General features: G+C 36.2%; 1 protein-coding gene and 3 long non-coding RNA genes across 4 annotated transcripts; 2 read left to right on the top strand and 2 right to left on the bottom strand.

Annotated features, from left to right (window-relative positions):
• Positions 1 to 9,662: 9,662 nt before the first annotated feature.
• On the top strand, positions 9,663 to 14,411 carry LOC103524508 (putative uncharacterized protein DDB_G0272516). Its single transcript, XM_026819890.1, has 5 exons — positions 9,663 to 9,678; positions 9,957 to 10,060; positions 10,106 to 10,726; positions 11,216 to 11,509; positions 13,928 to 14,411. Exons 1-5 carry the CDS (start codon positions 9,663 to 9,665, stop codon positions 14,063 to 14,065), a joined length of 1,173 nt encoding a protein of 390 aa, XP_026675691.1. The 3' UTR covers positions 14,066 to 14,411.
• Positions 14,412 to 15,159: 748 nt separating this feature from the next.
• On the top strand, positions 15,160 to 15,749 carry LOC113465399. The gene is made up of 2 exons (XR_003390130.1): positions 15,160 to 15,457; positions 15,580 to 15,749. It is a non-coding gene; the product is annotated as an uncharacterized LOC113465399 (long non-coding RNA).
• LOC113465401 lies at positions 15,615 to 16,024 on the bottom strand. Its single transcript, XR_003390132.1, has 2 exons — positions 15,785 to 16,024; positions 15,615 to 15,702 (listed from the first exon to the last, which is right to left on the bottom strand). It is a non-coding gene; the product is annotated as an uncharacterized LOC113465401 (long non-coding RNA).
• Positions 16,025 to 16,288: 264 nt separating this feature from the next.
• LOC113465396 lies at positions 16,289 to 18,686 on the bottom strand. Its single transcript, XR_003390127.1, has 2 exons — positions 17,790 to 18,686; positions 16,289 to 17,582 (listed from the first exon to the last, which is right to left on the bottom strand). It is a non-coding gene; the product is annotated as an uncharacterized LOC113465396 (long non-coding RNA).
• Positions 18,687 to 20,537: the final 1,851 nt, after the last annotated feature.

Raw genomic sequence — 20,537 nt, 5'->3', positions numbered from 1 at the left:
ATGTGTGTTCAGGAGGTTTTCAGGAGATAATGCACTAATGTATTGGAATGGTTTTGTTGTATTTCACTATGAATAACATGTTTATCTATTTGCCAATGTGTTATTGTCATGTGTAAACATTGTGAGGGTACATTATTTGTCGACTTTCTTTAGGTTTAGACTCTTGATAGATTTAGGTAGTTCATTTATTAATTTTATTTTTACCAATACTAAGGCCAGCCTCTCACTATCACGTAGATCTGACAGGTATACCTCCTGATCAGGTCTATTTGATAGTGAATGGCTGGCCTAAGAAAGGGTAGAGAATCCTATGGTTTCTGCGCTTTTTCCCTAGTCCCTATAAACTATTAGACAAGAGTTCTGCCCTCTAACGAGATAAAAAAAAAAGAGTTCCCCCTACGTATGAACCAGAAAAAGGCCTCATGTTTACAAAATAATAAAAGAGGGAGACAGATTCTGGTGCAATAAAGATTGCTGCAACCTATGCGAAAGAATTAATAATAATGCAAGATGGCGGTCATTTGCATACCAAAACTACGGGATGATACGGGGATTAATAAAACGTTTAGTGGGTATGTAAAAAAAGCCTGGACAAGTACGAGTATTAAACAAAAGAGTGAGTGCCTCTTCAGGCCTGCATGATTGAGAGTACATATTATTAATCTCTTGCAGTGTCTTGTCCTCCATAGAAGCTTCTCTTTCTCTCTACTAGTCTATGGTTTTTCTCACCCCCTTTAGATATGCATTGGCGCTATCAGATAGCTCATTTAGAAAGAAAGAATCGAAGCTCCTTGACAATTCCAGTCTACAATAAAAAATGTCCTCAGGAAACGAGAGCATCCCACAATGCAAGATGGCGGTCATTTGCATACCAAAACTACGGGATGATACGGGGATTAATAAAACGTTTAGTGGGTATGTAAAAAAAGCCTGAACAAGTACGAGTATTAAACAAAAGAGTGAGTGCCTCTTCAGGCCTGCATGATTGAGAGTACATAATCTCTTGCAGTGTCTTGTCCTCCATAGAAGCTTCTCTTTCTCTCTACTAGTCTATGGTTTTTCTCACCCCTTTAGATATGCATTGGCGCTATGAGATAGCTCATTTAGAAAGAAAAAAAATCGAAGCTCCTTGACAATTCCACAGTCTACAATAAAAATTGTCGTCAGGAGACTGAGAGCATCCCGGTCTCTTTCTCTCTACTAGTCTATGGTTTTTCTCACCCCTTTAGATATGCATTGGCGCTATGAGATAGCTCATTTAGAAAGAAAAAAAAATCGAAGCTCCTTGACAATTCCACAGTCTACAGTAAAAATTGTCGTCAGGAGACTGAGAGCATCCCGGTATCAACACAGGGCCGAAAAACAGTCAAATTCGTGAATGTCTGGTCTACGAGGATTGCTCTGCATATTCTTCTCAGGAAACTCACTCATGTGTAGACTGAAGAGGGAAATTATGAGGGATTAAAAAAAATCTCCCCCCTCTCCCCGCACTCACATATCGTGGAAACATTAGAAAGATAGAGGGGATTACACACAATGTATTAATATGCATTATTATCAACGATAAAAATTCCTTCACTGAAAATGAGGGAGAGAGGGAATTTGGAGAAGGGAAGAAACTAGGAGTAAAGTGAGGGAGGAAACTGAAGTTTAACAGGGTAAGAGCAGGGAGAGAATCTGTAGAAGGGGTACAAAATACATAATTATGCTAGGTTGGCAATGGTGAGGGAAATTGGAAAGGGGCATAACTGTAAGGGTCCATGTCTGGAATTTTTTTTTTTTTTTTTTTTTACATATTTAAAGCTTTTGTTTTTATTTATGTATTTATTTATTTATTCAATTTGTTCCCATGTACTCAGCCTTCCCTATTTGGAATTTATAGACATTAAAGATATTGAAAAATACAATTTAGGCAATATAAAAATATTCTTTTCCTGAAGTCCTTGTTCCCATTTTTCCGTCAATTGGTCATAATCTTTTAACCTCATCAAGCAACGCAGGTACACTTATAAAAATCAACTTTTATCTTCACCTGCTTTTTGAAGCCCATAAAATATTCAAGCTTAGAAAAACAGTTAGGGGGAGTAAAGAGATAAAAAAAGACCCCAGTACAACATTCAACTCTAAAAGTTGCTTCCTTAAAAAAAAAAAAAAAAAAAAAAAAAAAAACACTACTCATTCCCCTATTTGGGAGTCCATACTTGTCCATGTCCAGGTATCAATACCTTGGAAACCCAATGAGCAAGTCTGCTTTCCCTTTTTATTTTATTTTATTTGCAAATATAGTTTAAAGCAGACAGAGGAAAGCTCGTCAAGTTAATGCCATTAAAATTGAATTCACTTTGTTCGATCAGTTATAGATGAATAGGTACTACCTCTATGCACCTTCATAAACCCTTGAAAAAAAAAAAAAAAAAACACTACTCGTTCCCCTATTTGGGAGTCCATACTTGTCCATGTCCAGGTATCAATACCTTGGAAAACCCATGAGCAAGTCTGCTTTCCCTTTTTATTTTATTTGCCAATATAGTGTAAAGCAGACAGAGGGAAGCTCGTCAAGTTAATGCCATTAAAATTAAATTCACTTTGTTCGATCAGTTATAGATAAATAGGTACTACCTCTATGCACCCCACCGTTTTGCTGAGATTCTTTTCTTATCGTTCGTACCCACGTAAAATTTCATTTTCCCTCCAATCGTTGGAAATGGGTTTGTCACTCCTATACAATTATGTGTTTTCCTAACGAAAGCGTCAAAATATTAAGCCACACAAAACGAACTAATAAATCAGTTTTATCACGAAACGTCACGCGAGACGAGATAGGAAAACGGGATTTCTGTAATTCCCTCCGCATAGGAAAAGTCTGGAATTGGAATTTCGTGCGAGGGAAGAAATGGGGAAAATAGAGGGAACAAAGTTACATCATCATAAGCTTGGAACTCAACTACCCGAGGAGTTTGCAATTAGGGTTTTATTGTATAGCGTTTCAATGGCCCCCAATTTCCATCATAAGCTTGGAACTCAACTACCCGAGGAGTTTGCAATTAGGGTTTTATTGTATAGCGTTTCAATGGCCCCCAATTTCCCCTACATCCCTACAAGGTTTTCAATTTTTATTACCACGCGGTGCCCGGGCATGGAATTCTCCCGAGGGAATAATACCCGTGTACAATTTTTTCCCGTTGTGATTTTTGCTCTATTTTTATTATGTAGCTTGTTGAGCTTTTTTTATTCCAGGGGATAAATTCCCAGTCTTCGTGTTACTGTTCGTGTGTATTCCGGTACCTACTGATAGGGGAGAGAGAAGGATTTGAAATTTTGAACCAGTCCCATGGATATACATTTGGATTAAATTAAGTATATATTCATAGTAGTTGTGTGTCTCAAGCCCCAATGCTCCACAGAGGAACACTAAATGCCACAACTCTATGGAGAGAAGAGGACTAGAACCAAATTTTATAAAACTTGACATAAAATCGAACCACCAACCTTCAAATGCGAAGTTCGCCTACCAATACACCACTGGGGTTGCTTCCAATTTAGTTGAAGCTTTTCTTCCTTAAATAGATTTGTCATCTACAAAATATGTATATGAAGGATAATTTTAATTTTTTACGACAAGGAAAAACTGCGAACAAGCTGTGAAAATATGCTAGTAGTTAGGTAGATAGTTTTATGAAAGAGCTCTCATATTTTTTGGACCAATTCCAATACTTTCTCATTAGTCATTACCTTCTAATACTGGTTCTCTAAGTAGGTCACAAAACGAACTAATAAATCAGTTTTATCACGAAACGTCACGCGAGACGAGATGGGAAAACGGGATTTCTGTAATTCCCTCCGCATAAGAAAAGTCTAGAATTGGAATTTCGTGCGAGGGAAGAAATGGGGAAAATAGAGGGAACAAAGTTACATCATCATAAGCTTGGAACTCAACTACCCGAGGAGTTTGCAATTAGGGTTTTATTGTATAGCGTTTCAATGGCCCCCAATTTCCCCTACAAGGTTTTCAATTTTTATTACCACGCGGTGCCCGGGCATGGAATTCTCCCGAGGGAATAATACCCGTGTACAATTTTTTCCCGTTTTGATTTTTGCTCTATTTTTATTATGTAGCTTGTTGAGCTTTTTTTTCTGGGGATAAATTCCCAGTCTTCGTGTTACTGTACGTGTGTATTCCGGTACTGATAGAGGAGAGAAGGATTTGAAATTTTAAACCAGTCCCATGGATATAAATTTGGATTAAGTATACATTCATAGTTGTTGTGTGTCTCAAGCCCCAACGCTCCACAGAGGAACACTAAATGCCACTACTCTAAAGAGAGAAGAGGACTAGAACCAAATTTTATAAAACTCGACATAAAATCGAACCACCAACCTTCAAATGCGAAGTTCGCCAACCAATACACCACTGGGGTTGTTTGAGAGAGAGAGAGAGAGAGAGTAGAGGGGAAAAAGATAAAATGAGTTCTGGTTGCAGGAGGAAAAACCATTGACAGGAAAGGATACGAACCCCCTACAGTACCTACACCCTTCCCACAACACGCGGCTTGAAACGAATAATCTAATTTCCTTCTTCGTTAATTTAAATTGCAAAAATATGTGTTTTTTTATCAAAAGAAACTTGTTTAACAACTTTTTTTTTACTGCACCTATAGAATGCTAGACATTATCTAGACACATTTTGTTTTCATACTAGAGGCGTATACATGATGGGCATGAGCGGAATAAAATTAAAGGTAAATACAGTCCCAGTACTCCAGTAGTGCTTGTATTTACGATATTGTGATTTTCTGGACTTGAAGTTGGCACGTACATACTTATTTGTCAGCTAATCTGGTGAAGATTGGTCTGGAATTTAGACCCGAAGTAGTGTGCTCAGTCAACAAGTAGTTATGATTCTTAATCGTATTCCAAAATATGAGTAGTCCGGGCGGTTTGGTTCAGTTTAGTCAAGTGGGTGTGTGGGCGTATTTCAGGCTAAGTCGATTGACCATAACGTAGGTACTGTTTTAGATTCATAAGGGAGGGGTTGGGGTTTACAGAGGGAGAACATATTTTGTAAACCAATTTCCCTTTAAATTTTAAACGAAGGGTATATATCTATGTAAATATTCCCAGTTAGCAACGAAGGGTAGTTGGGGTTTACAGAGGGAGAACATATTTTGTAAACCAATTTCCCTTTAAATTTTAAACGAAGGGTATATCTATGTAAATATTCCCAGTTAGCAATTTCCATCACGCCCCAAAAATTGCTAAAGTTTGGTGATCATTTTGGGGACTGTTGGAATCTGGAGGAGAAAGAAATAAATATCTCATTAGACGACTTAACGACCTAAGGAACCGAAACTGGTTAACAGCTTTTGCAATGTAATTTTTATTAAACAAGAAAGTTAAAAAGCAATCTTCTACGTTGCCTTGACCTCTTCGATCCTCGTTTGTTTGATCTCTTAAACTATTTTGCAGCAAAATACCATGACGACAGTAAATTGTCGACATGCCGAACGATTTGGAATTGAAAAAGGCAAAGAAGGGGTACATAGTAACGTCATTTTACGGAAGAGCAAAATGCAAAGTTCTTTATGGAGTTGGGGTTTACAGAGGGAGAACATATTTTGTAAACCAATTTCCCTTTAAATTTTAAACGAAGGGTATATCTATGTAAATATTCCCAGCTAGCAATTTCCATCACGCCCCAAAAATTGCTAAAGTTTGGTGATCATTTTGGGGACTGTTGGAATCTGGAGGAGAGAGAATTAAAAATCTCATTAGACGACTCAACGACCTAAGGAACCGAAACAGGTTAACAGCTTTTGCAATGTAATTTTTATTAGACAAGAAAGTTAAAAAGCAATCTTCTACGTTGCCTTGACCTCTTCGATCCTCGTTTGTTTGATCTCTTAAACTATTTTGCAGCACAATACCATGACGACAGTAAATTGTCGACATGCCGACCGAGTTGGAATTGAAAGCAAAGAATAGGTACATAGTAACGTCATTTACGGAAGAGCAAAATGCAAAGTTCTTTATGGGACGGAGACCAGGTTTTAAAGATATTGGAGAACGATTGAAGAAAGTAATCCTCTTCTTCTTCTTTTACTGTTCCCATTACTATTCCCAATCTTATTTGGAGAAATATCTACCAGTCAAATATCTACGAAAGCCAAATATCTACCTGATTAAAGAGAGAAATGAACAGAGAAATAGAAGAGACAGTAAGAAAGATAGAGAACAAGATTAGAAAGGAAGAGAGATAAAATAGAGTGACATTAGTGACAACATGGAATAAGACCGAAGTAATTGGAGGGAAATGCATGAGACTACCTTACTTTGTACCTAGGATAGGGAAAGAAACCTTACTTTATACCTAGATGAGAGAGGAAGAAGTAGAAGGAGGGGAGAGGAAGGTAATTTATATGTTGAAGGTCCGATCTAACCAACCTTATAAGATCAAGAAGCTAATGCATGTAGGTACCAATCCTATACATCTATATACAAGGTAACGTTTGAAGCGGGGGGGGGAATAAATTTCAAAGTAAGTTCTCCAATCTCCAGATTACCTCTAACAATTACAGTTGAAACAAGTACACACACATTTTTGTGTGCACACACACACAGTTGAAACAAGTACACACAGATTTATAAATATTTAAATGCTTCCATAATCGAAAGCCAAATATCTACCTGATTAAAGAGAGAAATGAACAGAGAAATAGAAGAGACAGTAAGAAAGATAGAGAACAAGATTAGAAAGCAAGAGAGATAAAATAGAGTGACATTAGTGACAACATGGAATAAGACAGAAGTAATTGGAGGGAAATGCATGAGACTACCTTACTTTGTACCTAGGATAGGGAAAGAAACCTTACTTTATACCTACCTACCTAGATGAGAGAGGAAGAAGTAGAAGGAGGGGAGAGGAAGGTAATTTATATGTTGAAGGTCCGATCTAACCAACCTTATAAGATCAAGAAGCTAATGCATGTAGGTACCATTCCTATACATCTATACAAGGTACCGTTTGAAGCGGGGGGGTGGAATAAAGTTCAAAGTAAGTTCTCCAATCTCCAGATTAGCTCTAACAATTACAGTTGAAACATAAAATAGAGTGACATTAGTGACAACATGGAATAAGACAGAAGTAATTGGAGGGAAATGCATGAGACTACCTTACTTTGTACCTAGGGTAGGGAAAGAAACTTTACTTCATACCTGGATGAGAGGGGAGGACGTTGAAGGAGGGGAGAGGAAGGTAATTTATATGTTGAAGGTCCGATCTAAGCAACCTTATAAGATCAAGAAGCTAATGCATGTAGGTACCATTCCTATACATCTATACAAGGTACCGTTTGAACCGGGGGGGGGGAATAAAGTTCAAAGTAAGTTCTCCAATCTCCAGATTAGCTCTAACAATTACAGTTGAAACAAGTACACACACACACAGTTGAAACAAGTACACACATATTTTCAAATATTTAAATGCTTCCATAATAAAAGTCGCCATGTTATGTTGGTTTCAAAAATTCGTGACTGAGTGTATGGCTGTAACCATTAGATATCCTCTTGATCCACGTTTAACTCTTGGATTAAGCAATCTGATTCGCTATGAAATTTAAAATCGACCAATTAGAGTCCTTTTGCTTAATATGCCATGTTATTTTGGTTTCAAAAATTCGTGACTGAGGGTATGGCTGTAACCATTAGACCGGAACTTGGCCTGGCGCACTGCCGTGCGCCTAGATACCCTCTTGATCCACGTTTATCTCTTGGATTAAGCAATCTGATTCGCTATGAAATGTAGAATCAACCAATTAGAGTGCTTTTGCTTAATAGTTTAACCATTTAACTCAAACTAAGTTTAAACTCAAACTGTGGCCCTGGCCAAAAGTTATTAATCCGTTGTGTAAACCCTGTCCTAATAGTTGAGGACTGAACAGTCCACACTACTCGACGGAGAAGATTCAAGTCTTGATAGAAACGGAAGGGTTGATGTAATTGGATTAGCATGGCTCTAATACTCTTCATACTTTAGATATCACCAAGCTTGTGGGAGGGAAGTGGAACATAGGGGAAAGAGAAGAGGAAGAAAGAAGGATAGTGGAGAGAGATAGAATAGTGGAGGAGAGGAAGATTGAGAGGAGGGAGTAATAAAATTGTCAAACTAGAGCTTGCTGTTTCCATTAAGCTCCTTTGTAATTTTCAGAGCACAAAGTAAGGGGAAACCTCAAGCTGGGTGAAAATTTGCACATTGCTTTTTCCGACGGTAAAATTAGCGGAAACTAAGTACTATAGCCTTACCTAACTACTAATAAGTACGTAATTATGTACCTGAATGATGAGTGTTATGTTCCCCTAACCACGAACGGTAATGTAAACTACATTAATCATTCTCAATCTTTCAAAACCTATGTACCTATATGTACTTACTTTCGAAGTTTGGACTCAAATAATTTCTTTAGTTAAGTATCTACGTAGGAATGATATTTTCTATGATCCTCTCTATTGGTTGAGTTTCTGAATGATTGTTTATTCTTCATTGAAATTATGGTAGATCAAGTTCCTTCAAATGCGTATTGAATGCTGATTCAATACTGTTTATGAAAAAAAAAATATGCTATGTACCTATATGTACTTACTTTCGAAGTTTGGACTCAAATAATTTCTTTAGTTAAGTATCTACGTAGGAATGATATTTTCTATGAACCTCTCTATTGGTTGAGTTTCTGAATGATTGTTTATTCTTCATTGAAATTATGGTAGATCAAGTTCCTTTAAATGCGTATTGAATGCTGATTCATTACTGGTGGTAAGACTAGTAAGGACTATTTATGAAAATATGAATAGGTAGTATCGACTTTCCAATGAGATCAACAATATTATGAGGGACAAAAAATCTTTCAATTCCCCAGTTTCTCTAATTAGTTAAATTTTAGGTCTTACCGTCCTTTGTGCTACTTTTCTCCAAGACTTTGGAACTTTTCAAAGTTTAAGAGGAAGCAACAGCGTGTTGCACAAAACGTCGAGGACATAATGTAGATAGAATGTAGCGTAAGGGTACGACATCAAATTACTTATGTTCTCCTAACCACGAACGGTAATGTAAACTACATTAATCATTCTCAATCTTTCAAAACCTATGTACCTATATGTACTTACTTTGGAAGTTTGGACACAAATAATTTCTTTAGTACGAACCTAGCTTTGCTCTTTTCTATTATTCTATCTCTTGGTTGAATAATGATTCAAGAATAAACTTCTTCGAATGATCTAGGATTCTAGGATTGAATGTCCCTAAAGTCCTTAGTTACTCCAACTATTTAAATTTTAGTTCTTACTGTTGAAAGGATTTGAAAGAGAAGAAGTTGGAAGTCAGCCACGCCCAAAACTGAGGCGCACGGAAGAGGTTGATTCAAAAGGACTCCACTTGAGTGGGAAAAGACATAGTAAAAGAAGAAGAAGACTGTTCTTTGGGCTACTTTTCTCCAAGACTTCGGAACTTTTCAAAGTTTCAGAGGAAGCAACAGCGTGTTGCACAAAACGTCGAGGACATAATGTAGATAGAATGTAGCGTAAGGGTACGATATCAAATTAGTTGGAAATTGGCTCTTTCATGACTTTGAGATGGGTTTTGATTTCATGAGAGTGAACTAGAGTTTCCAATCATGTCATCCCTCCATGGCCAATGTCATTACACAACTTTTGGTCTCTCTCTCCCCCTCTCCCTCCCCCTCCTCCCTCTCTTTCCCCCTCCCCTATCTCTCTCTACATTTATTTGTTGACAAAGGTTTTGTCTATGACAAAAAAAATGTATACCTATAGACGGAAAATAGCAGCCATTTTTGCTGGTATACCATCTTCATTACTATGTTGGTCCTTGGTAGTCGTTACCAAAATTTGTGTGGAACGTATGAAATCATTTTTATGCTCACAAAAATGGTCTTTTTCTTCTGTTACAGATCAGTTGGGGAAAAGCAAGGCAAAATCCAACGTCAAAATAGCAGCCATTTTTGCTGGTATACCATCTTCATTACTATGTTGGTCCTTGGTAGTCGTTACCAAAGTTTGTGTAGAACGTATGATATCATTTTTATGCTCACAAAAATAGTCTTTTTCTTCTGTTACAGATCAGTTGGGTAAAAGCAAGACAAAATCGAACGTGAGTCATGACAAGGCAAATGATAACCTCAAAGAACATCTGACGAAATCTTCAACCTCCACCACACCATGCCCAACAACTGACAAGTCATCCACTAGATATGAAACTCCAACTACAAACCCGACACTATATGAGTCCAGAGCTGAAAATGAAATAAACCAAGATCGTAAGGAAGTCACCGAAAAAGAAACCAATGATGAGAAGGAAAACCCGAATTCAAAACCAACGTGGCCGGACATTTTCAAGAACGAATACGAAAAACTTTTCTGGAACGCTGAAAATATTTACGATGAAGAAATGAGTGACGAAGATGATGAAGACGAAGAAAATTACTTTTCCGAATATCAGTGGGATGAGGAAGACAAATCTGTAAATAATAATGTAAATAGTTTGAATAGCGATGAAGATGCTAGTAAAGCAAGCAAGACGAATGTAAATAGAAAAGAAAACCGTGAAAATATTAATATTAGCAAAGCCAGCCGTGTAAATAATGTAAATAACGGTGTAAATAATAAATACGAGTTCGTACATTTTCTAAATAGTGCCATCACAAGTACGGTGCGAACTGTGGTGACGAATGTTACAAACCATAACGATGTACAAAAAGACAATGGTGACAATACAGGGGCCCGGGATGATAACTGGCCCAACTTTTCATACCACAGGGTTACGGTGAATCCAAAAGAGAAGTTCAAGAACCTGTCCAAGGCGTTCATTGTGGTGTCGGAAATCTCACCGAAACATAACGAGACAATAACTAAAAGTAATGAGAATAGTATTGAGAATCATTCACATGAAACTCATATGAAGGTGTTACAACGTAAAGAAGATTCTGTTCGGGAAGAATCAGTAGCTGAAAGTGAGGTGAGTTGTACCCAGTTTTCAGCGTCTTTCTACTTATAGGGTAATCGGAATTCAATTTACAAATGAAGATTTCGTTAGTTCGGAGGTAAAAATAAGACTTTTCTTCGTTATACACATGTATTGTATTTCGAAGTGTTCTCCATTTGAGTTCCGAACACCCTGTAAGACACCATCACAAGTACGGTGCGAACTGTGGTGACGAATGTTACAAACCATAACGATGTACAAAAAGACAATGGTGACAATACAGGGGCCCGGGACGATAACTGGCCCAACTTTTCATACCACAGGGTTACAGTGAATCCGAAAGAGAAGTTCAAGAACCTGTCCAAGGCGTTCATAGTGGTGTCGGAAATCTCACCGAAACATAACGAGACAATAACTAAAAGTAATGAGAATAGTATTCAGAATCATTCACATGAAACTCACATGAAGGTGTTACAACGTGGAGAAGATTCTGTTCGGAAAGAATCAGTAGCTGAAAGTGAGGTGAGTTGTACCCAGTTTTCAGCTTCTTTCTACTTATAGGCTAATCGGAATTCAATTTACAAATGAAGATTTTGTGAGTTGTGTTTTCTTCATTATAGACATGTATTGTACGTATTTCAAAGTGTACCCAATTCGAGTTCCGAACACCCTGTAAGACACCCATTTAGTTGAAGCTTTTCTTCCTTAAATAGATTTGTCATCTACAAAATATGTATATGAAGGATAATTTTAATTTTTTACGACAAGAAAAAACTGCGAACAAGCTGTGAAAATATGCTCTAGACGGTCAAAATTGCCAACACTTCAAGAAGTTGTAAGTACTCTTACTCCAAGTAATCAATTTCATCTGGATGAGAAATCTGTAAACAAAGAATGAAATCGTATCAGTCATAAGACGTTAGAATATTTTTTGTTAAATCCTGTTATATATAACTTATAACATAGGTACAGCCTATGGGGTTCTGTCATATTTCACTCTGAATGATTCAAACGAAATTGAAAACGAATAGTGTGAAACTCATAAAGTTTTATTGGACCTTGGAGTTTTCCGAAGTGATTGCTGTGTGAGGTGTGCTCGCAAATTGAAATGTGCGATCTTGGGTTATGTGGTTTGCAGTTGTAGATGCTTTTCATACATCCTTTGACACCTGACAAGTTTCTACAACCCTTATAAACGAAATTGAAAACGAATAGTGTGAAACTCATAAAGTTTTATTGGACCTTGGAGTTTTCCGAAGTGATTGCTGTGTGAGGTGTGCTTGCAAATTGAAATGTGCGATCTTGGGTTATGTGGTTTGCAGTTGTAGATGCCTTTTATACATCCTTTGACACCTGACGTGTTTCTACAACCCTTACCAGTTTTTATATGCGTGATATCACGTAGTTAATCAGCGACAATATCACGTTGAATGCACTAGTTCCTCACGGATAGCTGTTAAGCAACGTTACGTGTGGTTGATATCTGAATGGGTGACCGGCTGAGCAAACACGTGCTGCTGACTTTGCGCTTGTCACCTAACGGAGAATGAAATCCCCGTCACTAGAAAAATTTAGTGAATGATTTATCATTAAGGCATGAAGACATACGTGACTTTTCAACAAGCAACATGCCCCGAAGTACTGATTTCAGATGTCTATGAAATGATATGAGGTAAACCCCCGCGGATTAACTTCACAGTTCAAATTTCACTGTCTAGAATTTTTGCCAGATGGGTGTTCCAACGTCTTTCTTATTTTATAGCTACACGTATGAAACATACATTGGACTCTAAGTAGGTATAGTATCATAGAAAGTAAAACTAGTGGTTCAGTCAACTGTAGAGGACTCAGTAAAATACCTGATACTAGGCTCCCATCTCCCATACGCCCGAGATCGTTTCGAATCCCAGGAACGACAGAAAAAGAGTTGGAGGAAAGCCATTATTTGTCATCTGTGGGGTTAAATTCCCATATTTTGCCTTAAATTTGACTACCTTCTAAGAAATTCCCTTGTTTAAGCTTGAATTTGACCACCCTGTAAGAAATCTACTACAAATTGTGTAAATTATTCTATTTTCCTCTTCCCCTCTATTTCTATCTTTTATATGCTGACCTCGTACTATTTTTTGTAAACAGAAAAAAGCGAAAGAGGAGAGGGAGGGTACAGTTTTATTATTATGAAATTACCTTCTGGCAGTGAAATAATAATGAAATGACACCTCCCGTTTGTTACTAGAGAAGTAGGAAGCGGACACACCGAAGAAAAGGGACAGCTAGTTAAGAGATATGTAAGGGAGAAAAGACATACCAAATTGGTGGAGATGTCAAAATTACATTCTTATTTGCATTAAACGGGAGAATAGTACGCTTTGTCTAGGGGGATCCATTCGGTATTTGACTGCGCCAATTTGACTAGGCTAAATGGATAAGTAGCTACATATCTTCCGTTTACTTGATCATTTTAGTCAAAAATTATTGGAAAAGTGTTGCATATTTTTAGTCTGATACATTAAGTAAAGGGAGCCTATACCTACCTTCTATGTATGAGAAAGTATTGGAATCAGACCAAATTTACAAAATCGAAAAATGGGTGAGAAGTATCCTTTGTAGGGTCCTGAGTTTTGCTATCATTTTAGTCAAAAATTATTGGAAAAGTGTTGCATATTTTTAGTCTGATACATTAAGTAAAGGGAGCCTATACCTACCTTCTATGTAATGAGAAAGTATTGGAATCAGACCAAATTTACAAAATCGAAAAATGGGTGAGAAATATTCTTTGTAGGGTCCTGAGTTTTGCTGTAAAGGGAGCCTATACCTACCTTCTATGTAATGAGAAAGTATTGGAATCAGACCAAATTTACAAAATCGAAAAATGGGTGAGAAATATCCTTTGTAGGGTCCTGAGTTTTGCTAATCAAATGCGACTCGTGATTTTTCCAGACATCCCTTCATTCCCGTGGAGACACCCATTTGAAGGAGAAAATCTTCCGCCATCATTGGAGAGACAAACCTAAACATTCCAAACGGAGACATCACAGGACTCACTCGCATCACGTCACTCCCTCTCCTGACTATTAGGTTTTATCTGAGGAAGTAACTAGGTAGGTACTTTTCGGACCGTTCAAAACATTGCCAGAATCTCACGATCTATCACGACTAAACTGATGAAAAAAAAGTAAAGAAAATTTCGGGATCTGGTAGAAAAAAAGTGATTTTATTACGTAGTAACGTTGAGTAGAAGATCTTACGTCCCCCAAAGGATTTCAGGACATAAGTCAAGTTCTGTTATAACGAATGTTTTGGAATTTTTTAACTGAATATCCCAAGTCATCCAAAATTCAAATTCAATCAGCCCAGTAAGAGTGGCTCGAAAATTACTTACCAAGATTTGACCCAAATTTGCACACATGCAAACAAAGACCTCAAAATAAAACCATGTAATAATAAGAACAAAGGGAAGGTATTTCCTTGAATTAAAATTTATCTCCCGCATTCAAATTCAATCAGCCCAGTAAGAGTGGCTCGAAAATTACTTACCAAGATTTGACCCAAATTTGCACACATGCAAACAAAGACCTCGAAATAAAACCATGTAATAATAAGAACAAAAGGAAGGTATTTCCTTGAATTAAAATTTATCTCCCGTGTGGGTGTTAGTTAAAAAATTGGAATACTCCATATTTCTCGTGGGATGTTAGGAGATATGAAATGTTCATTGTTCACTTATTCGATCGAAAAAGTGCAGGGTGTTTCTGTTAAAATAGAATTATTTTCCATGAAGAATTAATTTTTCTCCCCTTCTTCATTTACAAATAGATCCAATCTTGATATTTATTGATTAAATACAAATACTTACTGGACTGTGTACAAAGGCACAGGTTCGTAGATTCGTTCAAGCCTAACATATCCTTTGGGGCCGTCTACCCCCACAGCTAAGCCTCAGATTGGGCTTTTTGTGTATGACAGAGGAGACAGACTAATTTCAATGTTATCCTGATCTGATGGGAGAAAAAATTGATTAATTTTATTGATGCTTGGAGGTTGGAGGATGACGTCATATGGTACAAATTTAAGCGAAACACCCTGTATAAATAACTCTAGTTTGAATATGTTTTAGTGAGAGATCACCCTGTAAATACAATTATTATGATTATTATTGTGTATGACAGAGGAGACAGACTAATTTCAATGTTATCCTGATCTGATGGGAGAAAAAATTGATTAATTTTATTGATGCTTGGAGGATGGCGTCATATGGCACAAATTTAAGTGAAACACCCTGTATAAATAACTCTAGTTTGAATATGTTTTAGTGAGAGATCACCCTGTAAATACAATTATGATTATTACTTCTTGTACTTATAAAGTAGCTTAACTTTAAATATGGAATCTATTGTTTGTGTTTTAGTGTTATTTATGAAGTCAAAATAATGTTTTAAAAAAGGAAAATATTATTGTCATTGAGACTAGGTAGGTAGGTAGGTAGATACTTGTCAAATGCCCTATTCGTTCAGTCTCAGAAGGTAGCATAAGTATTAACCATATTGCATGTGGCAGTTAAAAAAGGAAAATATTATTGTCATTGAGACTAGGTAGGTAGGTAGGTAGATACTTGTCAAATGCCCTATTCGTTCAGTCTCAGAAGATAGCATAAGTATCTATTAACCATATTGCATGTGGCATAGGTATAAGAATATGCTGCTTTCTTCCCAAACCTCATATATTTCGAAGTGGATATTTCAAAAATGCCACTGGTGGTATACATAGGTATAAGAATATGCTGCTTTCTTCCCAAACCTCATATATTTCGAAGTGGATATTTCAAAAATGCCACTGGTGGTATAAAAAAACCCCTCTACCTTCATTGTGGAAAAAATATTATTAATTGAATTTGAAATCAATCATGGGTGAAGGAATTTGTTATTAATAGCGAAGGATTAAATGAAGGGAGAGATGAGATTGGGGAGCCAGGGGGAAAAAATTGATGATCATTCTATGCTTTGAGCTTGATAAACAAAGTTCAGGCGAAGTGAAATATTTTTTTCAATTTTGAAAATGAAATCAATCATGGGTGAAGGAATTTGTTATTAATAGCGAAGGATTAAATGAAGGGAGAGATGAGATTGGGGAGCCAGGGGGAAAAATTGATGATCATTCTATGCTTTGAGCTTGATAAACAAAATTCAGGCGAAGTGAAATATTTTTTTTTTTTCAATTTTGAAAAAAAGTATATTCACTCCATTTGTTAAGTTATGTTCGGGATAAAGGGATAGGAGAAAAAGTACAGCTCATTTGTTGTTCGGTTATATCATGGTAAGAGAAATACGTTTTTTGTTGAAGATTTTTTTCTCAGTGAACCTGTAAGTAATGCCTTATGCTTGAACTTCCACGTATGATCCATTTTTTACCATCAACAAGTTTACCTTTTTTTTTTTTCAGTGGAATATTAATACCTACCTATTCTTTTCCATTCACTCAAACTGGAATTTATAAAAGTTAGAGAAGGCAACAAAGGTGTGATGGTAACTTGGAAAAATCAAAAATGTTGAGTGGAAGTCCATACAAAGGCTAAAAAATATTTCAAGTTCACGGGGAAAACTTTTGACACCTTTCAATAATTTCTAATTTCTACGGCACAGGTCAAAGTTTACAGAATGTGTAACAGGCCTTATGACAGCTAATGAATGTTCAGAAATATTACTAATCTTCAAAGACTTGTTGCTTTTTTATTTCAAAAGTTTGAAAAAGAAAAGGTAATGTAGGCTTCCACATACATAGCTTCCGGAAACGAAATTTATTTTATTTGTGAATAATTTCAAGTTGGGTTTAAACTAGCTTCGAGGCTTCGAGCTAAGTTACTCCAAACGTTACCAAACTTACCCCAAAATGCCCCGAATTCAACGACGTAAAAAGTTTCGTTTAGGAATTTTATTTTATTATACCTACCCAAGCTAGTTTTTTTTGTACTTTGAAATATTAAAATATTTTTAATGTATGGCTTTTTTAACCTTTCAGATAATTTAGACACATATGATGAATGATATTCTGAACACGTCAAAAAGAGCGCTATTTATAAAATGGAAACTTTTTAGCGTACCTAAATGTTGTCATTAGTCCTATACATGTAAACGTTGAAATTTGTTATCCTGAAATGTCAGTCAGGCCTAAGAGCTTTGCAGTGCATTTTGTCATGTGACAAATATACCTCTATGCTATGTGACCCCGATTTTGCTTTGATACCTATTTAACCTTGTCAGTCTTGGAAAGGAAATTTATTCCACAAAATATACCTACCCGTAATATTATGATGGCAGCATTTTGACTCTTATTTGACTTCTTGTTTTTCTAATCTCCATTTTAATATTACAGTAAAATAACTCATTTCTTTGTGTTATGTCGACCATTTTCAGTGGAATTCCTATTTACCTACATCGCTTGTATGTCTCACGATTAGCCACATTTAGACCTTGTATCTACTTATCTGATGGAGTTAGAATGGTATGAATAGATATCCATCAATCTGTATACGTAAGTACCTACCTAGATGTAAGAATAACTAAAATATACCTAGGTATATTGTACAATTTACATTCACCTTTTTGTATAGCATTTCGTAATTTTCATGTTCATTCGCTTGTATGTCTCACGATTAGCCACATTTAGACCTTGTATCTACTTATCTGATGGAGTTAGAATGGTATGAATAGATATCCATCAACCTGTATACGTAAGTACCTACCTAGATGTAAGAATAACTAAAATATACCTAGGTATATTGTATTATTGTACAATTTACATTCACCTTTTTGTATAGCATTTCGTAATTTTCATGTTCAACCGAACCAAAACAAAAGGTGAAGTAAAGGATTCAGCCTACGCTGTACACTGTACGAATGAAAAACGTCAAATCACTCAAAAGATACGTACAGACAAAGGGGGGGGAAATACAGCGAAATTCACGACAAACCGCAGAGAGTTTATTTTTATTACACATAAAAAAGAAGAAAAAATGTTCGAAATAGATAGAATATAAAGTAGGTTTCATCTCTGTACTCCGCTGATAAACAAAACAAATGGTTTTCATATTTCATGATGTGTTCCCTCTATCCCTTGCATTTGCCTTGGTTCATCATTTTCATATACTGGGTCGGGTTTGAAATTTCACTCCCCCTGGAATTTTCAGGGTGGCAGTCATGACATGCAATTTTGTAAAAGAAAACTTTCATATGAAAAATTGTGGGAAAAAATGCTGTACTCTTGTATGGGTGTTAATGCAAAATTGTATTGCAAATTGCATAAATGTCACCTGAATTTCTGCTACTTACTACTTACCTCCTGAGTTTCTTAAAACTTCATGTACGTACATAATATCTATACAAGTATGACTTATTTCTGAAGATGGTATTAGAGGGTATCTCTATCATCTATAAATAATACGAGATAGAGAACATATAGCTTATATTTACATACTATTTTTCCCGAATGAAAACCACAATACGAGGTGGAAAGAATAGACTGATGGAAAAACATAAATCTCGTTTGTGCCATTTTGGAACGGTAAAAATGCTACACGGATTCTTACCATTTTTCTTATTTTTATCATGGTGAAAAATTAATGAGTAATAAAATGAGCTAAAACCATGGATCTTATTCTGTGGGCCTGTGAGGTAATGGGTAGTTATACGGTCATACATACATTTCAGCTAGGGGAAGATAAGTAGCAATTTCAGCATGAATACGTTTTTGTGGTCGTTTTCTGTGAACTCCTGAAATTCAAAAGAAAAGTTTGAATTAGAATTAAAGAAAAATATCGAATACATCACCATCGGTAGGCACCAGGTACAGAAGTTCGACAATTAAACAAGTTAGTGTCCTATTAGACATATAACCCTACTTGTCTATTCATCTTGACTACATATTTGGTACCTACTAGAAAATTACCTTTTATCTAATATTGTTTCTTCATAAGAAAGATAGATACCTAAAGTAGAGTACTCGTACACATTTGGTCCGTTTGGCTCACTGATGATCACATTTGGTCTCGGGTTCCTGTGAAACAAAATCATTTGTAGTATTTAACCTTCCCCTAGACTAGTCTAGATCTAGACAGCTGCAGTGATTTCACTACTCGACGTTCAATGCACCAGTTCCTGACATATCACTGAAGTTCAGAAACGCCGTTTGTGGCTGGAACCTAGAAGAGTAACCACTTATACTGCATCCCAACTTATTATTATTATTATTTTTTTCTGAGGAATCGGTACATTTAGATTTTTAACACTCACCCCAAAACTACCTACAGTAGGTACTACCATTATTAGATCCCATCAAAACGTAACTATCCTGATGCTTATCACTTGGGTAAAACGAAATGATCATAAACACTACTCACTGAGTATGGTTGGCAATGTCATCATACAATCATGTTCATCCGAACCAAAACAAAAGGTGAAGTAAAGGATTCAGCCTACGCTGTACACTGTACGAATGAAAAACGTCAAATCACTCAAAAGATACGTACAGACAAAGGGGGGGGAAATACAGCGAAATTCACGACAAACCGCAGAGAGTTTATTTTTATTACACATAAAAAAGAAGAAAAAATGTTCGAAATAGATAGAATATAAAGTAGGTTTCATCTCTGTACTCCGCTGATAAACAAAACAAATGGTTTTCATATTTCATGATGTGTTCCCTCTATCCCTTGCATTTGCCTTGGTTCATCATTTTCATATACTGGGTCGGGTTTGAAATTTCACTCCCCCTGGAATTTTCAGGGTGGCATCCATGACATGTAATTTTGTAAAAGAAAACTTTCATATGAAAAATCGTGGAAAAAAATGCTGTACTCTTGTATGGGTGTTAATGCAAAATTGTATTGCAAATTGCATAAATGTCATCTGAACTTCTGTCTAAATTGTATATAGCCAACTACAATTCTGAAAAAAAAAAAAAATGTAAAGTACCTACTTACTACTTACCTCCTGAGTTTCTTAAAACTTCATGTACGTACATAATATCTACGAGTATGACTTATTTCTGAAGAGGGTATTAGAGGGTATCTCTATCATCTATAAATAATACGAGATAGAGAACATATAGCTTATATTTACGTACTATTTTTCCCGAATGAAAACCACAATACGAGGTTGAAAGAATAGACTGATGGAAAAACATAAATCACGTTTGTGCCATTTTGGAACGGTAAAAATGCTACACGGACTCTTACCATTTTCTTATTTTTATCATGGTGAAAAATTAGTAAGTAATAAAATTAGCTAAAACCATGGATCTTATTCTGTGGGCCTGTGAGGTAATGGGTAGTTATACGGTGATACATACATTTCAGCTGTGGCTAAAAGATCAACATATTGGAGGTAGAGTAAGTTGGGATCGAACATTGTAACTCAGATTATATGGTTGTTCGCTAGTTATACAATAGTAAATAATGTTGCCAAAGACTTCTTGAGTAGCAAATAATGTTGCCAAAGTCTTCTTTAGTTCTGTTTCCAGACTAGACGGTCAAAGTTGCCAACACTTCAAGAAGTTG

The sequence above is a fragment of the Diaphorina citri genome, unplaced genomic scaffold (assembly GCF_000475195.1).
Source record: "Diaphorina citri unplaced genomic scaffold, Diaci psyllid genome assembly version 1.1 scaffold101, whole genome shotgun sequence".
In the NCBI taxonomy this organism is placed as follows: Eukaryota; Metazoa; Arthropoda; class Insecta; order Hemiptera; family Psyllidae; genus Diaphorina; species Diaphorina citri.
The sequence above is the reverse complement of the archived record's forward strand: the minus strand, read 5'-3'. Positions and strand labels throughout refer to the sequence as shown.

Excerpts from the sequence above, each read along its gene's own strand:
- LOC103524508 (XM_026819890.1), top strand. Across the intron at positions 10,061-10,105 it reads CCTTGGTAGTCGTTACCAAA|TCTTTTTCTTCTGTTACAGA; the intron begins GTTTGTGTAGAA and ends TCACAAAAATAG. Across the intron at positions 11,510-13,927 it reads AATCAGTAGCTGAAAGTGAG|ACATCCCTTCATTCCCGTGG; the intron begins GTGAGTTGTACC and ends TGATTTTTCCAG.